The 24,147-nt window shown below is 38.2% G+C and overlaps 1 protein-coding gene across 1 annotated transcript in view; it reads left to right on the top strand.

Moving 5' to 3' along the window:
• The first annotated feature begins 2,692 nt into the window (after positions 1–2,692).
• DSG3 (desmoglein 3) overlaps positions 2,693–24,147 on the top strand; it is a 31,398-nt gene continuing 9,943 nt past the window's right edge. The window contains exons 1-11 of the mRNA NM_001192685.1: positions 2,693–2,823; positions 12,104–12,139; positions 12,644–12,772; positions 14,400–14,555; positions 15,392–15,536; positions 16,161–16,327; positions 17,302–17,430; positions 17,733–17,918; positions 20,252–20,523; positions 21,310–21,449; positions 23,242–23,469. Of these exons, the coding sequence (NP_001179614.1) occupies positions 2,776–2,823; positions 12,104–12,139; positions 12,644–12,772; positions 14,400–14,555; positions 15,392–15,536; positions 16,161–16,327; positions 17,302–17,430; positions 17,733–17,918; positions 20,252–20,523; positions 21,310–21,449; positions 23,242–23,469 (1,636 nt within the window). The 5' untranslated portion in view covers positions 2,693–2,775. The remainder of the gene's footprint in view (positions 2,824–12,103; positions 12,140–12,643; positions 12,773–14,399; positions 14,556–15,391; positions 15,537–16,160; positions 16,328–17,301; positions 17,431–17,732; positions 17,919–20,251; positions 20,524–21,309; positions 21,450–23,241; positions 23,470–24,147) is intronic.

The following is a 24,147-nucleotide window of genomic DNA, read 5'->3' as shown; positions in this document are numbered from 1 at the left end:
TCTTTAGCACAATAATTGTTCTCTAAGTAATGTCTGACTCTGCAACCCCATGAACTGTAGTATAACAGGCTCCTTCATCCTCCACTAACTCTGCTTTGAAGAAACTGCAAGATATTATAGAAAAGGAAGCAACTGAAGTTCATTTCTTCTCTTTTTCCCTGCCCCAAAGTTTAGAATGTTATACATAAAGACTTTCTGTACTCATATTATTTTTAAAGAACTTTCTTTTCTAATTGTAAAGCTAATACGCTCTTTTTAAAAAAATTTTTTTAATGTATACAATCATAATGAAAAAAGTTAAATACATTCATAATCATTTTATTCAAAAATAAGTTCTAGTATATTATGGTAATCCATTCTAGTTTCTAGTTTATGTGTATTTCTTTTCATTATCTTATAATAAAATGGCCCCAGTACACAAACATCTAAACCCAAAACTCTCACCAATGTTAAACAAATTCAGATGCTAAATTCACAAGTAACCAACATTTCAATTGCTGAATTATGCATTACACACATCAGTAATAAGTTCAATAAAGCTCATCTCAGCTTCTATGCTCCTAAATTTGTTAGCTAGTCCTGTCATGGAGAAACCACTTCCTAATTCAAGAAAGACTTGGCCGTGTGCTTCAGTCTTTCCATGTTAGAAGGGTTCAGTATTTGTTCACTTTATGATTCTAATCAAAAAGTGAATAAAATACTCATTATGAAACTTAGAAGGAATTCTACAAAGGATATTAAACCTGAGCTTTGGAAAATTTCCAAGTTTTTAACAATTCACTAATTATTCCTCCATTAGCATCAATACCCAACAGATTTGCCACAAATGCTATTTAAGGTATACACTGTTAGTCATCAGTCATCAAGTGTTTTCTGAAAGTAAATAAATAAAGCCAACATTTCTTATAAATTGGTGGTGGTGGTAGAACTTCAATCACTAAGTTGTGTCCGACTCTTTGTGACCCCATGACTATAGCCCACTAGGATTCTCTGTCCATGGGATTTTCCAGGCAAGAATACTGGAGTGGATTGCCATTATTTTCTCCAGGGGATCTTCCCAACCCAGGATCAAACCTGAGTTTCCTGCCTTGTAGGCAGATTCTTTACTATCTGAGCCACCAGAGAAGCCCATTTCCTATAAGTTAGTATTGAATAGTTTTGGCTTTGCAGCCGTACAGTCTCTGTCCATTCTCAACTCCCCTCAACTTGGCCCTTTCACCACAAAGTCAGCCATTTACACCACATAAACAAATGGGAGTGGCTGTGTTCCAATAAAACTTTATTTACAAAAACTTTATCACAAAATCAAGAGTTTTTTCTGGAAATGGGCGGTAGTGATGGCTGTACAACAATGTGAATACATTTAATGTCACTCAGCTGTAACTTGAAAATAGTTAAAATAGTAAATTTTATTATGTATACTTTACCAAAATGTTTTAAAATACACACACAAAACCCCCAAATGCACAACATTTTGCCTATAAGGTGTTTTTTCCCAACTCCTTGACTATGAAATCCTTTCTGTCTGAAATACTCTCATTAAATGGTTTTTCTGAAACTAAAAAGCTTCCAAAACCTGATGCACAAATACTTATAAAGATAATATTGTTCCTCTACCAAACCTTTAAAAAAAACCTGGAATGCTGAAAGCACAAAGGCTTCAGTAGTTGTGGCACACAGGCTTAGTTGCACCACAGCATGTGGGATCTTAGTTCTCCAACCTAGGATCAAACCCACGTCCCCTGCACTGGGAGGTGGATTCCTAACCACCGAGCCACCAGGGAAGTCCCTGCAAACTACTTTTTTAAAAATTTATAAATGAAAAGAAATACAACAGAAAGATGTCAACTGAGTATTATCAGATACCTGATTTTGCAACACATGGTTTATATCCAAGGCACCATTTGTATTTAGTCTAATTTTATTTCTAATTGTTTTCACTCTAATCCTATTATTAGCAACTGCTTGATGTGATGATTTTCTTCTTCAGATCTGCAGTTTCTTTCAAAAAATATATATATTGCTTAAAACCTAAAATAAATTTTGCGTGTGTGTGCTCAATCGCCCAGTCATGTCTAACACTTTGAGATCCTCATGGACTGTAGCCCACCAAGCTCCTTTGTTCATGGGATTTTTCAGGCAAGAATACTGGAGTGGGTTGCCATTTCCTTCTCCCGGGGATCTTCCCAACTCAGGGATCGAACCAATGTCTCCCGCACTGGCAGACAGATTCTTTACCACTGTGCCACCTGGGAAGCCCCGAAAATATATTTTGCTCAACTTTAAATCTACTCACACACACTCAAGCTAAAAATAAGTGCTCTTCCACAAGTTAGATTTGGGGGAATTTTGGATGTTTTGTTTTACTTTTCAGTTTTAATTGGCACCATGAGAACCAGCCAACTAGATCCTTTTACAGTGTAGTCAAGGCTAGATTTTGCCCTTCGACACTGTGATTAGTTTATTATTCATCTGGTACCTTCCTATTAGAACTGGTTTTTAGCCTGTGAACTTCTCTTTCAGCTTCCAACAAAGGATTTCATTGCTTCAGGAATTGAGGTGTGTCTAAGTTTTTACCTGGGAGCAAAAGTGATGCAAGCGTTTCTGGTGAGACCAATCCTTGGTTTAGGGTGGGGAGGATCTGCATAACAGGCCATCTGCAGACTCCTGAAGACAGGAGAGACGCTGAGAAAGGGCTTTCTTGAGACGTCGTATGCCGACGGTTGGAAGGACCAAAACGGCAGCTCCCTTCGTTCACCAGGGAAATCAGAAACCATGGCTTGGCTCCCTTTCAGAACCACAGGGGCTCTGGCCATTTTAATGGTAAGTCCTTTTTTTCCGCCCCCCACCCCCCTAATAATTGCAAACTTTCCTGTTTCCCTCCTTGTTAGAGAATGTTAATTTGATTGCTGAATCCTTATTATAAATTCTAAAAAGAGTTCAGTGGAAATAAACATTTTAAAATGAAACTGCAAAGATTACCAATTTCCCCCTTTTGTTGCTGTTGTTTTTTTTTTCAGTGCTGTATTTTCACATGGAAAACCAAGCCAGATAGAAACGAATTTGAAAGTTGCCATTTAGCATATTTAGTTGGAGAACTAATTAATCCTGATTGCAGGTCTATTTTCCAAAGTATCTTCACTTTCTTTAAAGTCATGCTTTTATTCATCTTTTTGTTCAGGCTTTTATTCTATTACACAAAGCAAAACACATAAAAGAGAATGAGGTCTATTTCCCAAGGTTATATATACCTCTTAAGCACATGGCTAAGAATTGTACATGCCTGGTCTTGATACCTGACATGTTTTTAAGTAGTCTAAGACCATTGAATTAAAATCAAAGCAATGTTTGATTCTGGAGAAGTTGGGAGGGTTATTAAGAAAAGAATGTTTATGTTTAGCCATTATGTGCAAAAGATATCTAATCTTTAGGGAGAAAAAAATATTTTATAAGCCAGTTTTCCAGAAAAGTAAAACTTTTGCTGACTGGGAAAGTTTTATATAGTATTAGATAAAAGAGTAGTGGAATCTGGAGAGCAAAGAACTAGACTAGATGTTACAGACTAGTGTGCTCCTTAACTGTGTTGTTTTAGTGAAGGAAAAAATTGGTCACAATATTATCAGTTCCACATAGATATCAAAATAGTGAAATACACCATAATGAATATTTTTTAAATCCCTAATACTAATTCCTCATTTTATCAACAATAAGTTGGGTTTGCCTAAGCATCAGTTTCCCTCATGTCCTCATCTAAAAAATTGAGATAATTGGACTTCAAGAAGTTACAGGGAGATAGATCTCAAGAAAGAACTTTCTAAAAATTAAATATGCTTAAAATTAGAATAGACTGCCTGTTAGCCAGCATTTCTTAGCCTTCTCTGTCATGGCAATGGTCAAGCAGAAAATTGGTATCACACCCTTCTGTTCGAGTCTATTTCTATTATGACAGTGTAACTAACTCTTTTGGCAATCTAATGAATCTAATTGACCCAAGAATGTTGTAAAGAGAAATCTGGCAGTTGTATGACTTCCCCGCCTTTCCAGATGGTCATTTCTGAACTAAATGAACTGCAGGTAGCCTGATCAGCCATCTGTCCCGATCAATGACCAGCCTGGGAAGTTAGGGGATATGCGGCAGGGTGTGCTGGAAGTGTTGTTGCAGAATTGTACTGCCACATGCTTAGGGGAGTTTCTTTCCCTTCTCTGATGTGTACCCCTCTCAGTTACCCTTCTGGTTCTGGAGTGGCTGTAAGATCCTTACACAGAGGGCTGTTTTATTCCTCTTTGCATCCCCAATGCCTACCATAAAATCTACCTTACAGTGGACACACAATTGTTCAAAGAATGGGTAAATGAATGATTGAATGAGGCCTCTCTAAACTATAACCCTTACCACAGTGCCTCTATAATCCTAGTCATGGGGGAACGCTCCCTCAGGAAAATTTTGCAGGCTCACATACGAAAACACACAAGTTATTTACACAACAATATAATGTCATATATAATTATTTAAGTGGTCTAGAACTGCTCTGTCCAATACAGTAGCCACTAGCCACATGTGGCTATTAACCACATGAAACGTGGTTGATCTGTATTGAGATGTGCTGTTAAGCATAAAGTATACATTATATTTTGAAGACTCTGTATGAAAAAAAAAGAGAACATGCATGCATATGTGCTCAGTTGCATCCAATTCTTTGCAACCCTATGGACTGCAGCCTGCCAGGCTCCTCAGTTCATGGGATTCTCCAGGCAAGAATACTGGAGTGGGTTGCCATGCCTTCCTCCAGGGGATCTTCTCGACCCAGGGATTGAACCTGTGTCTCCTGAACTGCAGGCAGATTCTTTACCACTGAGCCACAGGGGAAGCCCAGAAAAGAACATAAAATATGTCATCAATAATTTTTATGTCGACAAAAATTGAAATGACAGTATTTTGGGTACATTTGTTAAAAATATGTTGAAAAAATTAATTTCACCTTTTTAACCTTTTTTAATATGAATGTTAAAAAATTTAAAATTCGATAAGTGATTCACATTCGTTACTTTATTTCAACTGGACAGTGCTAGTCTACTCTTAATCCCATTAGTGGAAGGCAGTGTCAGTCAGAAGTGAGGTAGGCAGGGACTTCCCTGGTGGTCCAGTGGTTAAGACTTTGCCTTCCAAAGGGTGTGGGTTCAATCCCTAGTTGGGAAGCTAAGATCCTGCATGCCTTGGGGCCAAAAAACCAAAACATAAAAAGCACAGAAACAGTATTGTAACAAATTCAATAAAGACTTAGAAAACAGTACACATCAAAAAAAATTCTTTTTAAAGTAGGCAAACCAGGTTTCATGGACCAGAAGAGATTCGGGCTGCTCTCTGATAAATATAGATGGGCCACAGGGACATATATTTTGTCATCAGCCCAGCATGAGCAAAGGCAGGTGCAACTGCAGCGCTTGCCTAGGGGCAAGGGCTAGTTTGGCTGCCTTGGAGAATCCGGATGTGAGTTAGAATAGCAGATGAGGGTCAGACAGAAAAGTGCATTCTGTGAAGGGTAGTGAAATCCTTTTAGAAGTGGGGAGCCACCCAGAGTTTCGAAATGGTGTGGTGATGGGAAAAGAACAATGTCCTTAAAAGCATTGTGAAGTGGGAATGTACATCTTTTGTTATTGAAGGGTGGGGTGTGAAAGTTGGAAGACCTGTTCGGAGGTTTTGAGTTAATTCCACCAACCTATGACCACACAAAGGTTGCCTAGAGAGGTGATACATAAAAGCTAAATCACAGACTTCAGCCTATGCCTGTACCACTGACTCACTCCAGGTTTTGCTTCCTCAGCTGTCAAATAAGAATAATCATATCCCCCTGACTAATGAGAATGACCATAGTAAAAATGAAACAGCAATGAATGCAAAAAAGTGTTCCGGAAAATATAAAGTGCTTTGTAGGACTCTACTTCCTATTATTTGTAATATTTTAGTAATGAAGATGAAACTTGATAACGCCTTAATAGTCTGCCTTCCTATTTTAAACAACTACTGACATTAGTTTTAATGTCCAGAACCTAAATTTTTCTTGAGTGAAAGGGCATATCAAAAACAGTTATGAGATTAATTTTTTGAAAATTGGCAGAAAAAAATTAAACCTGAATTTTAAATGATAGTGGGTATAGGGAAATAACACAATTTTAAACTTGGAGCATTACCCCAAATTGTAACTGCTTTAGTCCTCTAGATTCATTGAGAGGGGACTGTGTGAGGAACACTAACATGTTGTAAAATGTAACACTTCTCTGTCTCCCATGTTTGCTTGATCCGTTTTGCACAATACCAAGTAAACATTTTGGGGAAAGGTTTTGTGATTGAAAAATACTTGTCTTCAAAGATTTAAACTTTTCAAAACAATGTTTTCTTCAAAGGAGACTACTGGTCAGTATTACAGAAGTCCATTAAATCTGAAACACGGTCTGTCGAATAACACTCCTATAGCATCTGAACAATAAGCCATTTAATTTCATGTTACAATATTATTATGTAAAGATTTACTCATTACAAAACTCATACAAGCGTTTGAAATCCAAAGATGTTTAAAGCACAATGTTTTAAACAAGTTAATAGTGTTCATGCTGAGAAAAAAATATAGTAGTTTAAATACCAAGCTCTGAGTTAGAATGTGTTCTAAATATAGCAGTGGTGGTGATTTAGTCACTAAGTCATGTCCAACTATTAGGATCCCATGGACTATACCCTGCCAGGCTCCTCTGTACATGGAATTCTCCAGGCGAGAAGACTGGAGTGGGTTGCCATTTCTTTCTCCAGAGGATCTTCCCGACCCAGGGATCGAACCAGGGTTTCCGATATTGCAGGCAGATTCTTTACTGACTGAGCTATGAGGGAAGCCCCAAATACAGCAGAACACCCTTCAACCACTTTCTCTAGAGAACATCCAGAAAGCAAATTGTTAGGAAAAGAATTGTATGCTAAGTGGCCCAGATTTTTAACAGAAGGAAAATCTTCGACATATCCTTCCTTCTCTTCATTGATGAAGCAATCCAATTTCCAATGCTGGTGAATATATGAAAATTAATTTCCTCCTGAACCTCTCCAACAGTTAAAATTCTAAAATCAGAATAACCTTGCCAAGCGATTCACGCCAGCCCTGACTGACGTGCAAACCTTGGGAAAGATGTGATTATTTACTTCCATCAATTACCATTCCCAGTTGCTTAATACTCAAAACCGGTTTTCATTTAGAACTAGAAGACTTGGTGTCCGTGATGCTTCTCATAAACCTCTTAGCCTTTGGCTCTTCCTTTCCAGTTAAGAGTCAATCTGATAGCCTAAGGAGAGGGTTTGCTTTGTGAAGTTCATTACAAGAATTACACAGGCTACTGGTTACTATCCATAATTATACTCTGAATAATTGAATCCGTGTAATGTGCACATGTTCCTTGTATGACCGCTGCACAGTTGACCAGGCTGTACACTGCACAATGCCAGGAGGTATGTTCACATACACTACAATGTGAACAATGTCCCCTGGAGTTGCACAGGCGGCAAATCATACCATTGGACAGTGGAACACTGGTTCTTATCTCTTTCTGAGGCTCAAGAAAGAGTTCTATGTGCCTTGACATGAGTAATAATAATAAAAGATCATATCACAGTGGCTCTTTACATCTTTTTTACGTCCAGAGGTAATTAACACTTATTAAGCAGTTACTGTAGGCTAGGGTTCATCTATGTGTTTCAGACCTGTTAATTCATTTAATCCTCACAACAAACCTATAAAGTTAGTAGAATTATTATACCTATTTTATAGATGAAAAATTAGATAATGTTCCCAAGTTTTTCAGCTAGTACATGATGAGACTAGGATTTTAATTGAGGGATTCAGGATCCAATGTCCAGTTTTGTATTTCTACACTTAACTGCATCTTTGTTCTTGTTGTCTAATGACTAAGTTGTGTCTGACTCTTTGTGACCCCATGGACTATGGCCCGCAAGGCTCCTCTGTCCATGGGATTTCTCAGGCAAGAATATTGCAGTGGGTTGACATTTCCTTCTCCAGAGGATCTTCCCACCCCAGGGATCAAACCCGCATCTCTTACGTCTCCTGCATTGGCTGGTGGATTCTTTAGCACTGAGCCACCTGGGAAGAAACTGTGTCTTACAGAGTACTTAAAATGAGCTCCTGAAAAAGGGCTTAATTTTCTAAATTGAATTTACTCTAAACATCAGTTATTAAAGTGTTGAACTCTCCTAAATTAAATACTTCTTAAGTAATTAAACATAAATATTTTCATTCAATTAAGGAATTTTCCTTGATAAACATGAAGCTTATTAAAATACTTCTGGATTTTTTTAAATCTTAATTTCAAAAATTTGATACATATCTATTGATCTCTCTAATCTGACACATAATCTTGCATCTAACCAATTATAAAAATAGTATCACCAACATATATACATACATATATTTCATGAATTTTTCAAAAATAATTATTAATTTTAAAAATCAAGTTTAAAATTTGTAATGATTCCTTTCAATTACCCAGCTCATTTTGCAAATTTCCCAGAGAGGAGTGGGTGTGATCTTATCGCATGCAGAGAAAAATGGCCATGCCTTATGCTGGCTAGGACTGGCTTCCTGAATCCAATGCATACTCAAACAGTCTGACCTTCCTTCCCCACTCTGAAGTTTCAGAGTACTCTAAACAAAACCTTAGCCAAACCAGTAAAAAGCAACTGTTATTATATAAGATTTTTAAAAATCCAGTCACCCATATCCTCAAAATAAATTTATTACAAACCTACCATACTCAATAGGAATCTTAATGATATAACTACATACATTTTAGTTAGCAAATAGGACACATGAATATCAAACCACTTTATGTTGCATGCTTTTTATTAACTTAAAAATCTTATTTGCTTTTAATAAAACATTTCTAATTCTTATGTATACCAAGGCATTTAGACCATATCACTGCTTTATAAATCATACAGTCAAAATTATAAAACCATAACCAGAGAACACAGGGAAGAAAGAAAAATAAATTCACAAGATACAGAGTGTTTTCTCCACGCTGCTATCTTCTAGACTCTAGGCTACAAAAAAGACAACTTAATTGATTTACATTATCAAGAAGCTATTGAAATATTTAGTAGATATTCAAAATAATTATACGAACAATGTAACTAAAACAACTAAGTAGCTACATGTAAGTACTAATTAACTCAAATAGTAAAGTTTTTTTTAAAATACTTGGGAATAATGTAAAGCTATGACTAAATGTCTAAATACATATTTAAAAAGCACTGCATTATTCAAAAGTGTTCTTAGTAACTGTCCCCATATTCCTAAAAACACAACAAAGATTATATTTTCACAATATTCCCAAAAATTGGAAAACATTCCTGGTGAGCTGACTTTGAAAGAGAGGATGGGAAAGAGTAAAGGTTTGGCTGAGTAGCTTCTTTAAGGGCTCGGAGTCAAAGAAATGACTTAACAAGTAAGAAACACCTGTCCACAATGCTCGATTTCCACAGTTTAGGGTTTGTCCTTCCTTCACTTCCCAGAAAAACAGAAATCTTGTCTTAATGTCTATTAGAAGAATCATTCTCCACAGGGCTAGTACAAACATGATTCATATTTTCAGGATGACTCCAGTTTTCCTGTAAAAGGGATCATGCCTGGTCCCTCCCTCCCCTCACGTGGGGCTGAGTTGTTCTTGGGAACTGAGAAAGGTGTGCAGTGACTTCACTGCCCAGATCTTTTCTCCCACATAATGCATGTGTGCATATGTACTCAGTCGTGTCTGACTCTCTGCGACTCCATGGACTGCAGCCCACTGGGCTCCTCTCTGTCCAGGGAACTTTCCAGGCAAGGATACTGAAGTGGGTTGCCATTTCCTTCTTCAGAGGATCTTCCCAACCCAGGGTTCGAACCTGCATCTCTTATGTCTGCTGCATTGGCAGGCGGATTCTTTTTCACTAGTGTGACCTGGGAAGCCCCCAAGTAACTCATGGTACTGTTTAAAAAAGAGCAGCAATGCTGTAAAATAATTTTGAGATCTGTTATAACCACAAGTCATGGTCTTTTTCCATGACAGTTTTAACAAACATCCTTTGAAATAAAGATTTTACTGAAATTTTTAGAATGGAAGCGTCCTCACATCCTACGTCTGATATCATTTTTCCTTTGGTTCAGACTGGGACTTGCCTCTTTATTATAGCCTTCCAAAATAAGCGACGTAATAAATCTACATTGTTTCAGGATTAACTGCAGCCTTTGCCAGGAAGAAATCTAAATTGACTATCACATAACTTTTTTTCTATGATTCGTTTTTATTTTCTATTTATCTACACTGACTTAAGAATCTAGTGTAGTGGTGATGTGCACACTTTAGAGTCAGGCTGCAGAGATTCAAATCTGAGGGCTGTTAGTTGGGGCAAAGTACTCATTTTTTCATGAGTATTCTCTTTTTCTTCATCCCTGAAAGACGGATTACAGTATCCTTCAGATGGCTGCTGTGTTAAATGAGATAGTAAACATAAAGCTCTATGAATAGCATCTGACACATAAAACATAATTCTTTTGTTCTGATTTATTTTTCATAATCTTTTTCCTTCCAGATTGTCTTCAAATTAGTTAATCAGTGAGTCAGAAAACAGTTTTTAAACATCTGCTAAGGGATCAGTAAGGGATAGCAAAAAACAATAATAATAATATAGAAGCACCGATTTGGAAAGTTTGCAATTCTCTTGGCTCGACACCATATAATGCACATAAAACCATAAGAAATAATAAATCACGGTAAACCATTATGGGCTAAATTGCACAGAATATATGTTGTGCAAACTTAGAAAAGGAGACATCAGTAAGGACAGTTTCATGGAGACTGTTGGAACTTAAAATGATCTTCAAGGATGAGTAATACAGTATTCAAGTGTGTGAAGATAAGAAGAATGCATTCCAGGTAGAAAACAACACTGAAAATGACACAGATGAAGGTCCTGTATACTTCTGAGAAGGTGAAGACCTAGCCTGGCCTGGCTTCATCTTATCTTTATTTCTTTTAGATCAGTAGGAAAATTAAGCTCAAATTTAAATTGAACTAGTAGAGCAAAGATGCACAAATCCCCATTCCATAGCAAACAGTACTTGTGATTGGAATAGCATATCCCCATCTTTTACATTTCATTCTCTAAATTAGACTGCTGCTGCTGCTGCTAAGTCACTTCAGTCGTGTCCAACTCTGCGCGACCCCATAGGCGGCAGCCCGCCAGGCTCCCCCATCCCTGGGATTCTCCAGGCAAGAACACTGGAGTGGGCTGCCATTTCCTTCTCCAATGCATGAAAGTGGAAAGTGAAAGTGAAGTCGCTCAGTCATGTCTGACTCTTAGCGATCCCATGGACTGCAGCCTACCAGGCTCCTCCATCCATGGAATTTTCCAGGCAACAGTACTGGAGTGGGTTGCTATTGCCTTCTTCCTAAATTAGACTAGTTCCTTTCCATTCTCTCAACTCTTATATGACTAAGAAAATGCCTTGGTCTGGAATTGCAACTAACGAAAACAGCGTTGCCAAGTCGGTAGAGTAGGTCACAGCTTTTAATAATCTCCTGTGGTACTTTCTGAAGCTTATTAGAATGATGCTCACCATTGTTTCCCAAAGCAATAGCTTCCATAGCTCCTGGGAAGTGTTTATAGAGCAGCCAGGTAAGAAATGTCTGGTTGTTGCAACAACTGTTAGAATTTTGAAAAGTCCAATAGATTCCCCTGAACATCATTAAAATTCTACAATTAGATTACACAACTGAAGGAACTATTTACATGAAGACTATTTTCTTTTTTGCTCTTTGAATACTGCTTCTCCAAATCTACCTCTTTCCTATTTTTATTATTTTTAATTGGAGGATAATTGCTTTACAATGTTGTGCTGGTTTCTGCTATATATCAATATGAGTCAGCCATAGGTATACCTGTGTTCCCTCCCTCTTCAAACAGAAACAACTACAATATGAACAGCAGAATGTAAAAATCAGAATTATTATCTTATGTAATTACTTATTTGAAGAATTCATGTTTAATTTGACTTTATTTAAATGTCTACAGGTGGTTCTTTTGGTTCATGGAGAATTGAGAATACAGGTAAAGTATGAAAAAGATTTTTGCAATTAAAATAGTTTAGTTTAAAAATTGTACTGGAAAAATAAATATTTATTTAATATTAAAAATTACTAAATAATTTAATTGTGAAAATACAATTCTAACAACTAACCTAGTAATACTTTAATACTAGCATGAATCGATGTCATTATTGTAATTTACCTCATGCATTCTTTTGTCTCATCTTAAAAATATCAACTGATAAACCAGTATTTGTGCCCAGAACAGTTAGATGTTGTGGAATATATATAGGAAATATAAAATACGGTTAAATGCTAATATTAAAAATCATATAGCTCTGTAGCTGTGTTAGTTATTTACTGTTTCTTCTTTGCATGATAGTGTAAGGGAGAGAAAATTGGGTATTTAACCATTTTAAATATCTTGAAACATAGGAGACTCCCCAACCTAGGTGTCTGTAATTAATACTCAAAGCAAAAATTTCCAACAATGTGCATAATAAAATATAATCCCTTTTTGAATAAGACAAAAGGACAATACGAAGAATATGAGACCGCAATACAAGGCAAAAGGAGATACAAACGTGAGTGGGTGAAATTCGCAAGACCCTGCAGAGAAGGAGAAGACAACTCGAACAGAAATCCAATTGCCAAAGTAAGTCTTACGAGCAGAAGCAATGTGAGTTTTGAGAATAAATGTACTAGGTATAAATTAGAATAATGTGGAAATTCCAATTAGTAAGATACAGATTGAGGAGTCCATAGAACAAATAATCTGGTATTTTCAATAACACAAAAAATACAACAATAATGGTATTAATAACATCAATTTAAAAGAGAAAGATGAAGGAGTTACAGCTTCCAGAGTAATTAAAAATAATTAAGAGCCATTTCAATATATTTCAATGGATATGCCTTTTGGGATTCAGATTCTAGCAAATGAATAGAAAAATGTATATGGCCAAGTGCTTTGTTTGGGGCAGCAAATTATCCTCAGAGAATGTGACTGTCTTTACCAATAATGTATTTAACACGGGTTCACTGCCGGAGTTATGACAATTTCACAAGCTGAAAACATTCAGGATAATGTCTCTCAATAAACCCAAAAATACCATACTCCTAATCAAGTGCAGATTAATCACACTATGGTTCCAGGCAAGAGAGGTTAAAGGCATAGAGTCCAGATTAAGTTGAGGTGGACCTTTCTACCAGTTGGTTCTCATGAGAGTCAGTTTAGTCAATCACAGCTGATGTCTGGCTGCCAGTGCAAAAGCAAAAGTCCCTTATCACTAGAGCACGCTGCTAGGGAACAGAGGTAGTGGCAAGCAAGATTACAGTTTTCACCACTGCCAGGCAAAAGATGCCTTGCCCAGGCAGGAGCTAATGCCCCAAGCTCTTCAGAGAGGCACTTAGATCAGCTAAGAGTTGCCTTGCCCAGACTGAACACTCTCAAGAAGTCCTCACAAACTGTTCTTATTTAAAGCTTAAATGTCTCCCAGCCATAGTGACTTCTCCACGCACTTGTATCAATAAGCCCCAGTGTTGCTCAGCAAGAGCCGAGCTGAATGTATATTGACAGTCACAGATATCCACAACAACATCCTGACAGCTTCCTCAATGCAATCAACCACACTCTTAAAGCAACTCTATTCCTAGATAAAAACAAAAAAGTAGATTTGAAATCATAGCAAACCAATATACAGCAATAAGACAATTAAAGATGGTTGACAATCAACATTGGATTGGCCATGTATTCAGAACTGTTGAAGCTGGGTGATGAGATATATCAGGTTCATTATACATTCTAACTTTATAATATATTTGAAATTTTCCCTATTAAAAATTTAAAGATTAATAATAATAAAAGCAATTCATTCTAATATTTTTAACACTTAGTATATTATCACTTTACATTTTTTTCTCCAGCTTCTCCTATTTAAAACTAAATGTCTTTTGTATGTGTGTGTTATCTGCTAGGCAAGGAGGCATTCAGTAGTAGCCTTGTCCTTGACTTTCTCTCAACCTTTTAACATCACCATGGTGACCACAGTCTGGGCAAATATTCTAAGGCTGGAAAGGTTAAGGTACGTTGGTCCATACTGGCCAACAGAGGAAACAATTTGAATTTATTTCATATTCCTAGTAGCTATCAAGGCAAAAAAATAACACAGTGTCAGAAAGCATGAATAAAATGAACAGATGACTTGAGAGTGTGCAGCACAGGGGGTAAGGAAGAGGCCTGAGTGATGATCACCTTAACATTTTGGTATTTTGGACTGCAGATTACTTCAGACTTCGAAGCAACCCAGAAAATTACCTACCACATCTCGGGAATAGGAATTGATCAGCCCCCTTTTGGAATCTTTGTCGTTGACAGAAACACTGGGGAAATTAACATAACAGCCATAGTTGATAGAGAAGTAACCCCAAGCTTCCAGGTAAGTGTGCGTCCTCGATATCACCCTTTCCCTTGTGGCAATGACTTTAGAAGGTTAATCTAGAAGGATATCAGTGCATGAATCCATCCACCATCAAATAACAAAGAGCCTTCCTTGGATGTTCCTGGTGATCCACTGGTCAGGACTCTGGGCTTCCACTGCAGGGGCTGCAGGTTCAATCCCTGGTTGGGAAACTAAAATCCCACAGGCTGCAATGTGCAGCGTAAAAGTAAAAAAAACAAATAAAACAAAGAGCTTCTGAAGGTTGTGCCCCTGAAGGAACAACCCAGGAGGGTGTATGAACACTGAACTCCAGCATGCTTCTGGCCAAGACTTTCAGGCTAACAGTAGCAGCCCACAAGAAGGGGTAACTTGGCCAACTAGTCTACCCAGAGTAGACACTTTCCTACTTTGTCTCCTCTTTGTGAAAAATATTTTTCCTCTTTGCACAAAAGAACTGTATATGCTGCTGCTGCTGCTAAGTCGCTTCAGTCATGTCTGACTCTGTGCAACCCCAGAGACGGCAGCCCACCAGGCTCCCCCGTCCCTGGGATTCTCCAGGCAAGAACACTGGAGTGGGTTGCCATTTCCTTCTCCAATGCATGAAAGTGAAAAGTGAAAGTGAAGTTGTTCAGTCGTGCCTGACTCTTAGTGACCCCATGGACTGCAGCCTACCAGGCTCCTCCGTCCATGGGATTTTCCAGGCAAGAGTACTGGAGTGGGGTGCCATTGCCTTCTCCACTGTACATGCTAGGAGAGGCCTTATCTCGACAAGTTTTAATAATAAGCAAACTGGTGTTGTAGAACATCCATTAATGTGTCCTCTCCTTTTCTAGATTACGTGTCGTGCTCTCAACGCCCTAGGACAAGACGTAGAAAAACCACTTATACTAACAGTCAAAATTTTAGATATAAACGACAATGCTCCAGTATTTTCACAAAGCATATTCCAGGGTGAAATTGAAGAAAATAGTGCTTCGAGTAAGTCTTCGGCAGTAACTACCACTTTTAATTATTTTTGTTTAACTTTCAGATACAAGCATGATTATCATACATCATTTTATTCTCTTAGTTTCATCAGTAGCTTTGTAGAAAAATCCATGAAGACAGTCTGGGTCTTCCTTGCTAATATTTGTGATTGAGCTACTTATCCACTGCCATTGTACTTCTAGGCTATGGCTGTGTTATAAAGTCAAAGCTTATTCTAGTCACAAAGCTGAAGAGGGGGCTTTAGACAACCCAGATGCATCAGCTGGGCCTTCTTAGATTATAAGAGACAGAGACACTCTCCTTACATGGATAACTGGGGGGAAAGGGAGAACATAAAGCCATTCAGCAAGGGTAAAAAAATGAAGAGGAAACGGTCTCAACCTCAACACAACCAACCAAGGCTTAGTGAGAAGTGGAGGATTTTTATGGAAGGCAGCACAGGTCAACTGACTCCGTCACCTGACTAAGAGATACTGCACGTGACATGTAGTTTTTTGGCATACAGATAGTTTTAAGATCTTAAAAGACAAAGATCAATTTGAAATGGTGTTGGATATTTAACGTGAACATAATGTCAATCTTTACATAGCCTTTAATGAACTTCTGTACTCCTAGACTCATTGGTGATGATACTAAATGCCACAGATGCAGATGAACCGAACCACCTGAACTCTAAAATTGCCTTCAAAATCATCTCTCAGGAACCTGCAGGCACATCCATGTTCCTCCTAAGCAGACACACAGGGGAAGTCCGCACTTTGACCAATTCACTTGATCGAGAGGTAAAGCAAGGCTCTTGGGAGCATTCAGTAACTCAGGATTCAGTTGTAAGCAACCCAAGAGAGGTGACTCCCTTCTACCTAAGAAGGAAAGAGAGAAGGAAGAGGGGTTCTCTGTATTCAACTGACCCAACTGAGGGACGCTCCTCGCATCCTACTGTGATTTTGCTGGGGTGGGTTGTGTGTCTGAGACCTGCACAATCGATTGTACCTCAATAAATGAGTATCCCACATCCATGGAAGTTAAACTGAGGGAATAAGAGAAGGCATTGTATCCACGGACAGAGACTGAACTGGGGCTAATCCCTCATGTGATGGAGGAAAAGGAAACTTCCTAGGGAGAAATTCGTATCTGGAATAAAGCCTTCTCTGATGCTGTGCTTTTTCTCCTGACTTCTTTCCATTTTACTCCTGTTTCTAGAACACTAGAGAATCCCCAGGAACTACCTGATGGTGCAATGGTAGAGCTTCATGCTCTCTCTGCTGAGCAACCGGATTCAATCCTTGGTTAGGAAACTAAGGTCCCACAAACCACATGGAGCGGCCACAAGGGAAACAGAAAAAAGAATCCCCTTACTCTCTCTTCTCCATTGTTCTATCGACACATCTCCAACAACACACAAGACCCCATCAGACTCTGTATTACTTTTACACAAATGATTTTCCAAACAGACCAGTAAGGAAGCTCCATAAATGAGTTTCCCTCAGATAAACAGAGCACCATCCTTATTGTCCATTTCTGCACTTTCCTGCTCTAAGAAGCTCACAAAAGAGAAAACTTGTATCAGCCCCATAAAGACTTCCTCCTGTGCCCCACGTGCTTCGTCTATGGTGGACAATGAAAGTGCATGTGGTCCTTCTAGAGAACGAACCATGAGTTTAAATATTTTCACTTCCTTCCCATAGGAAGCAAGTAGTTGTCATTCATATCCCTGACACTAGAGATTAATCATTTTTCTTTTTTTCTCCAAATTTAGCAAGTTAGCAGCTATCGCCTGGTTGTGAGTGGTGCAGACAGAGATGGAGAAGGACTATCATCTCAGTGTGAATGTAGCATTAAAGTGAAAGATGTCAATGATAATTTCCCCACATTCAGAGAATCACAGGTGTGCCTTTTATTCCTTGAAAAATTACTTAGAACATAATTATAAAATAATTATATATATATGTTTATATATATATATTATGTTATACCTTACCACCATAATTTGGGATTTGCTGGCTTGCTGGCTTTTAGTTACATTCTCTGCACTTTTCTTTTAAAATAAACTATTGTAAAAGATAAGAATTCAGGGACCAGCAAAGAGCCAATACATAATTTGGGAATTAATGACTAATGCCATTCAGAATGAAAATAATTCTTTTAGATAAAACCTGACATTGAAACTTAAGTTCTGCTTTTTTTCAGTATTTAGCAAGGATTGAAGAAAACACTTTAAGTTCTGAGTTGCTTCGAATTCAAGTAATAGATTTGGACGAAGAGTTCACTGATAATTGGCTTGCAGACTTCTTCTTCACGTCTGGAAATGAAGGGCATTGGTTTGAAATAGAAACTGATCCCAGAACTAACGAAGGTATCCTGAAAGTAGTTAAGGTAAGGTCTGATTTCCTTTCAGTGGGAAAAACATTCTGTATTCACCAAAACTGTTACTTTATGTTAGCCGAAACTGTCATAAATAAACCTTATTCACTTACAAATAATAATATCACTTCTCTACATAAAATATAAAACACACACAAAAGTAGACAGAATTTTGAAAACACAGCCCCATTTCCTAAGGAGACTTTTCTTAACATGTTGATTTATTTCCTTCCAAACTATCATCCTTTCCACAGAAACACAAACACACTAATAGACATATATGTATCAGTGTGCCTGTTTTAAGCACAAGAAAGTAACACATTTCCTGACTTAAACTCAGGAACAGACAAGAATACATTGAACAGTGGCTTGTGCGTTTGTCGACTTACTTTAAATGGATTAGCTACAGTCCTGGGAAGGGAAAAACGGCAACTTTTTCTAGGAAATGGGAATATATAAACTAAGTTTGCAAAATAAACAATTCAGTAAAACTTCCATTTAACAGACTTGGTTACAACAGACCCTTCATCTGAAATAACATAAACCTATTTATGTCTGTCTATTGTATAGACTAGAAAAATATTACCACTGTTTTAGGACATTCCTTGGCATAGGACATTGGACTATATGAGCTTCTCTCTTAATTCCGTGAGTCCAGCAGAATGACAGACCCATAATATTCCCTTAACAGGGTGACTGCTGCAATTCCAGATTGCTGGAAGCCCCATACGACTTCCTATTACTCTGCTTTTCAGACAGTGAGCTACAGCCCTCCTCAGTTGCAAGGTTTTGTTATAGTCTGGCCCTGACCTTCCTTCCTATGGCCTGTGCTGCCGCCGGCCTTGCCGCCCTCTCTTCAAGATGCTGGCAATCCCTTCTGGGTAGACTTCCCCACCCCCACCTCCTGTGTCTACCCCCCCTCATTCTCCGTCTACCACATTTTTCTGAAAAACAGTTTGGACCAATTACTCTCCCTTAAAAACCTTCCTTGTTCTCACTGGCTGTGAAAATGGCCCTCAGTTAAAGACTGTCCCTTTGAATCTGCTGCAGCTTCTCCTAGCCTGTGGGAACCTAGGAGTGGTTGGTCCAGTTTGTCTTGAGGGAAGGCTGAGCAGCTCCTCAGGGGGCTCTAATATGCAGCCAGGGTTGATGACCACCTGCTGGCCTTGGAGATGACCTTCAACCCCCTCAGAGTTGTACCCCAGGCCTCTCACTATCACCAGCTCCCTATCACCTTCTGCTAAATCTGGCATTTACTCTGCCTGAATGACTCCTCCTCACCCTGAAATGCTCACATGAAAACCTCTAGGAAGCCTTTCCTGATTTTTCTCAAGTCCAAGTCTTCAGTCGCCTTCACACAGAGACTCTACCATCTCTTTGGTCACTTAGCCCTTACATTCTAATGACCAGTTTGAGCATCTTTCTCTTCTTCTCCACTAGGAAACCCTTGAGTCCACAAAACCAGGCGCTGCCAAATGAAAACTCAAATCTAGACCTCATACCTTATTTTCAGTTATACTCCAATGTAACCAAAATGAACATTTCCTTATCCCGTCACCCTTAGAAAATTTACTAGTGAATGAAAAGAGCTATCCTGGGATATCTCTGGCCTTGACTTGTGCCACTTCAATATGAGAGTCAAACAAATAGTGAGCACATAAGACCATATGAAAATGGTTCTATGGAGAGTTGGTGGGCCACCCTCTCACTGCTCTACAGAAGCCTATGTGCCAACCAAGTTTAGTAAGATAATTTGTCGTTTCTGAATTTTTTTAAGTCAGGAAAGATATTACTGTACATGAATCCACTATTTCCACTGCAGAGAATTCACTATTCTGTGAGTGGATGTAGCTACCATTTACAGGAATGTATTGTGGGTCGTAATTTGTTCAGTCCTTACAACAATCTGATGAGGTAAGAGTTTTTTTTTCTTTTTCAGAAGTAAATAGTTGAGGATCAGAGATATTAAATATTGTGCCCTGAGTCACACAGCTATTAAGTAGCAGAACCAGGATTCAAACCAAGCAACAACAACAAATTTGGAATTCTTTCCACTGCATCACACAGCCTAAAGAAACTGTAAAGGTGTTTTGTTAGTCTTAAAAGAGATAACTGTGCTTCATAAGTATCTGTCACCAAACTGAGGTTTCATAAGCGAAGAATTCTGAAGGACCCTCATCAGAGCATTACAATCATCTGTGAAACCGTTTTGCTGTATAGAAAAAAAGGATTCATTCATAGAAATAAAGGAGTCATTCATAGCACATAACATAGAGTTCTCTGGTCCTCTTACCTGATCATATTTTTGTGACACTTCTTTCCTTCTATTTTTATTTTTACTCTAGTCTCTAGATTATGAACAAGTACAGAGCATGCAACTTGGTATCGCCGTCAAAAACAAAGCTGAATTTCACCAATCCGTAATCTCTCAATATCAAGTCCAGTCAACCCCACTCATAGTTCAAGTAATAAATGTGAGGGAAGGAATTGCATTCCGTCCTTCTTCCAAGACATTTACTGTCCGAAAAGGCATAAGTAGTAGACAGTTGATCAATTACGTCCTGGGAACCTATCAAGCCATTGATGAAGACACTGGTGAAGTTGCGTCATTTGTCAGGTGAGAATAATTTTTTTAATATCTCGTTATTCCTTGATGAAGTTTCTTTTACTTTTATTGAAGTTTAGTTGGTTTACAATGTTGTGTTCATTTCTTATGTACAGTAAAGTGACTAAGTTATAAACATATAATCTTTTTTCAGATTCTCCATTTCAGTTTATCACAGGATATTGAGTATAATTCCCTGGGCTGGACAGTAGGACCTTGCTGTTTACCTTGACTAGCTTTAATTTATAAACTATTGCAAAATAATATCTAAACTACTCTATGCCAAGAATATAAAGAGATACAATGGTAACCAACTCAAGGACCTATATAACTCAGGAAGAGATGTGCTATGAGCTAAGGTAGCATAAACATAAGTGAAAGTGGACATGAAGAATGACAGCCTGTCTAGTGAGATCTAGAAAGAGTTTCATGCAAACTTTCAGTTGAGCCTTAAAAAAGTAGAATTTCACCAGAAGACCATGGTGTAGTCAGACATAGAACAGTATGTACAAAGCACGGTGCCTAAAATAATAAAACACCATGAAAAGTTGCTGCTATAGTATAAGGAACAAGGACACAGTTATTTTACTGAGCAGAGCAGAAAATTTAAAAACCAGGCTAACATATTCTTAAGGCTTATGAAATACTCCTTGTCTAGGCTAATATGTTAATTTTCTGCTGCTTTTTAAAAAGTATATTTCAGAGTCTTATGAAAATACATTAAATATAAGTCATTTTCATTAAATAGGTAACATTCCATGTTTGGAAAAAAACTTACTGTTTTCTGTTATAAAACAGATATGTCTTGGGACGTAATGACGGTGGTTTGCTAATGATTGATTCAGAAACTGCTGGAATCAAATTTGTCAAAAACATTGATCGAGACGTTACTTTCATAGTTAACAAGACAATCACAGCTGAAGTTCTGGCCATAGATGGTAAGAAAAAAATATTATTCCAATTAGCATTTTTTTATGAATAGATGCTTTTGATTACTAACATATTACATTTATCACTGCATGCATATGTGCTAAGTCACTTCAGTCATGTCCAACTCTTTGCAACCCCATGAACTGTAGCCCACCAGGCTCCTCTGTCCATGAAATTTCCCAGGCAAGAATCCTGGAGTGAGTTGCCATTTCCTTCTCCAAGGGATCTTCCTGACCCAGGGATTGAACCTGCATCTCCTGCGTAGCAGGCAGATTCCTTACCACTGAGACACCAGGGAAGAACCTTTATCACTAGATAAAGTTGATTACCTTAGGGGTCTTGGGTCTTAAGTCTGAGGTGGCTAAATCTAGGCGATGACTAAGCATCCTAGCTTCTCAATGGAATTCACTGGACCAGTGAATTCTGGGTTTAGTCCTACTATTTGCTGTAGTTGGCGCAAGAATTTCTTGATTTGAGAATGTGGACAAAGATTGATACAGAAGGCCTATCAGGGAAGTTCAGCTCAAATGTGAGGTGCCTTTGTGAGTTACTTACACACAGAGTGAGTTACTTACAGAGACTTATATGCTTATATCATAGAACAGGAAAAATCTTCTGAAAAATTTTCTAAATGAAGCACCTTGACTATGTGCTTGACTATGTGCTTCCCTAAGTGTAAAATTAATTTATACTCAAGGCAATTTCAGCAAACATAAAAATAAAATAAAAAATCATATTATCTGGAAAAACAGAAAAAAGCACTAAGGGAAACAACAGAAGTAATTCTTAATCCCACCACTGAGAGATCTTATATCTTGGGTAATAAAAATAAATCATAGTTTATTCCAAATACTTTGGTTCAAGCTTTTAAAGCAGAAATCTTCCACACAGTCTGGGTTCATACACTAGAATATATTTAAGAAAACTATTATTTTTATGTTGATTTCATTCATAATCAGTGAATTTATCACCTTAAAGGTCTTGGTTCCAATCACATTGAATAGCTGATGCTACTAATTAAGGTGGCTCAGAGGTAAAGAATCCACCTGCTAATGCAGGATTCCATCTGTGGGTCGGGAAGATCCCCTGGAGAAGGAAATGACCCACTCCAGTATTCCTGCCTGGAGAATCCCATAGACAGAGGAGACTGGCAGGCTCCAGTCCATGGGACTGTAAAGAGTCAGACATGACTTAGTGACTGAACAACAACAAGCTAATTAAACTAATTAAAGACAGCAGGCAAGCTGATAATTAGATTTCCTTTTAACCAGGTACAGAAATTGGGTGACATCTTTTTATTTGTAGGAATAACAGACACAATTTCATGAGTATGTACACTAATCTGGTGCATGTGAGATCGTTTTTTTCTAATATTTATTTATTTATTCCCTGGTTGCACTGGGGCTTCTTTGCCGTGTTCAGGCTTTCTCTAGTTGCAGCAAGCAGGGGCCACTCTCCAGTCGTGGTGCACGGGATTTTCATTGTGGCGGCTTCCCTCGTTGCGGAGCACAGGCTCTCAGCTTCAGTAGTTGTAGCGTGTGGGCTCAGCAGTTGCAACTCACAGGCACTAGGGCACAGGCTTCGCAGTTGAGGTGCACGGGCTTTTACTCCACGGCATGTGGTGTCTTCCTGGACCAGTGATCAAACCCATGTCCCCTGCGCTGGCAGGTGGATTCTTATCCGCTGTGCCACCAGAGAAGTCCATGCATGTGAGAGACATTTTAAGGGCTTATTTATGTTTCTTTATTTTGCACAACTTGCTCTGTATAGTTCTCTAACTCTAAAATGTTATTCTTACAGGAAACACCGGTAAAACTTCAACAGGCACCATATTTGTCCTAGTACCTGATTTTAATGAAAAGTGTCCAACAATTGCCCTGGAAAAGGAAGCAGTCTGTAGTTCGTCACCTTCCGTGGTTGTCAGAGCTTCACCACTGGAAAGGGATAAATATGCTGGCCCCTATGAATTTTCAGTGGAACACCAAAGCCTAAAACTTCCAGTTGTATGGAGTATCTCAGGAAGAGATGGTGAGTAATTGTAAAGCTGCTTCTACAAATGAAAACTGCTGCTTCTTTATATTTCCAGAAGGTTAAGAGGGAGTCCATTTGGGAGCAAGTCCGTTCCAAGAGTAATTTTTAAAATTCTTTGCAATGAAGATGATGTCCTATCCTCATGAATTTCCTCTGTCTTCAGAAAAGGAACAATATAAGATATTCAGTTCAGTTCAGTCGCTCAGTTGTGTCCAACTCTTTGCGACCCCATGAATTGCAGCACACCAGGCCTCCCTGTCCAACACCAACTCCCGGAGTTCACTCAAACTCATGTCCAATTTTAAAAATTCTTTGCAATGAAGATGATGTCCTATCCTTATGAATTTCCTCTGTCTTCAGAAAAGGAACAATATATTAGCACTATTTAAAATTTTCTGTTTTTCTCATGTGGACTCTATTGGATATTTTTATATTTTCAATTTTTTATCTGTATCTCCTCAGTATACCAAAATAAATAAATAATGAAAAGATTACAGTCAGGCACCTATTTTACTGCTGAGCTGTTTAGATTTCTAAATACATAAACTTTTCCTAACTGGCCAGCCTGTCAGCAGACTGGAGGGGTCAACCTGCTCAAGGTTGTCTAGTCTGTCACTAGTTAGGAATCTTGAAAGCATGGTAGGCTGAAATTCTCAAACTCATAAGCCAATGGTC

This window comes from Bos taurus, chromosome 24 (assembly GCF_002263795.3).
Source record: "Bos taurus isolate L1 Dominette 01449 registration number 42190680 breed Hereford chromosome 24, ARS-UCD2.0, whole genome shotgun sequence".
In the NCBI taxonomy this organism is placed as follows: Eukaryota; Metazoa; Chordata; class Mammalia; order Artiodactyla; family Bovidae; genus Bos; species Bos taurus.
Note: the sequence above shows the minus strand (reverse complement) of the source record. Positions and strands in the feature narration are given on the sequence as shown.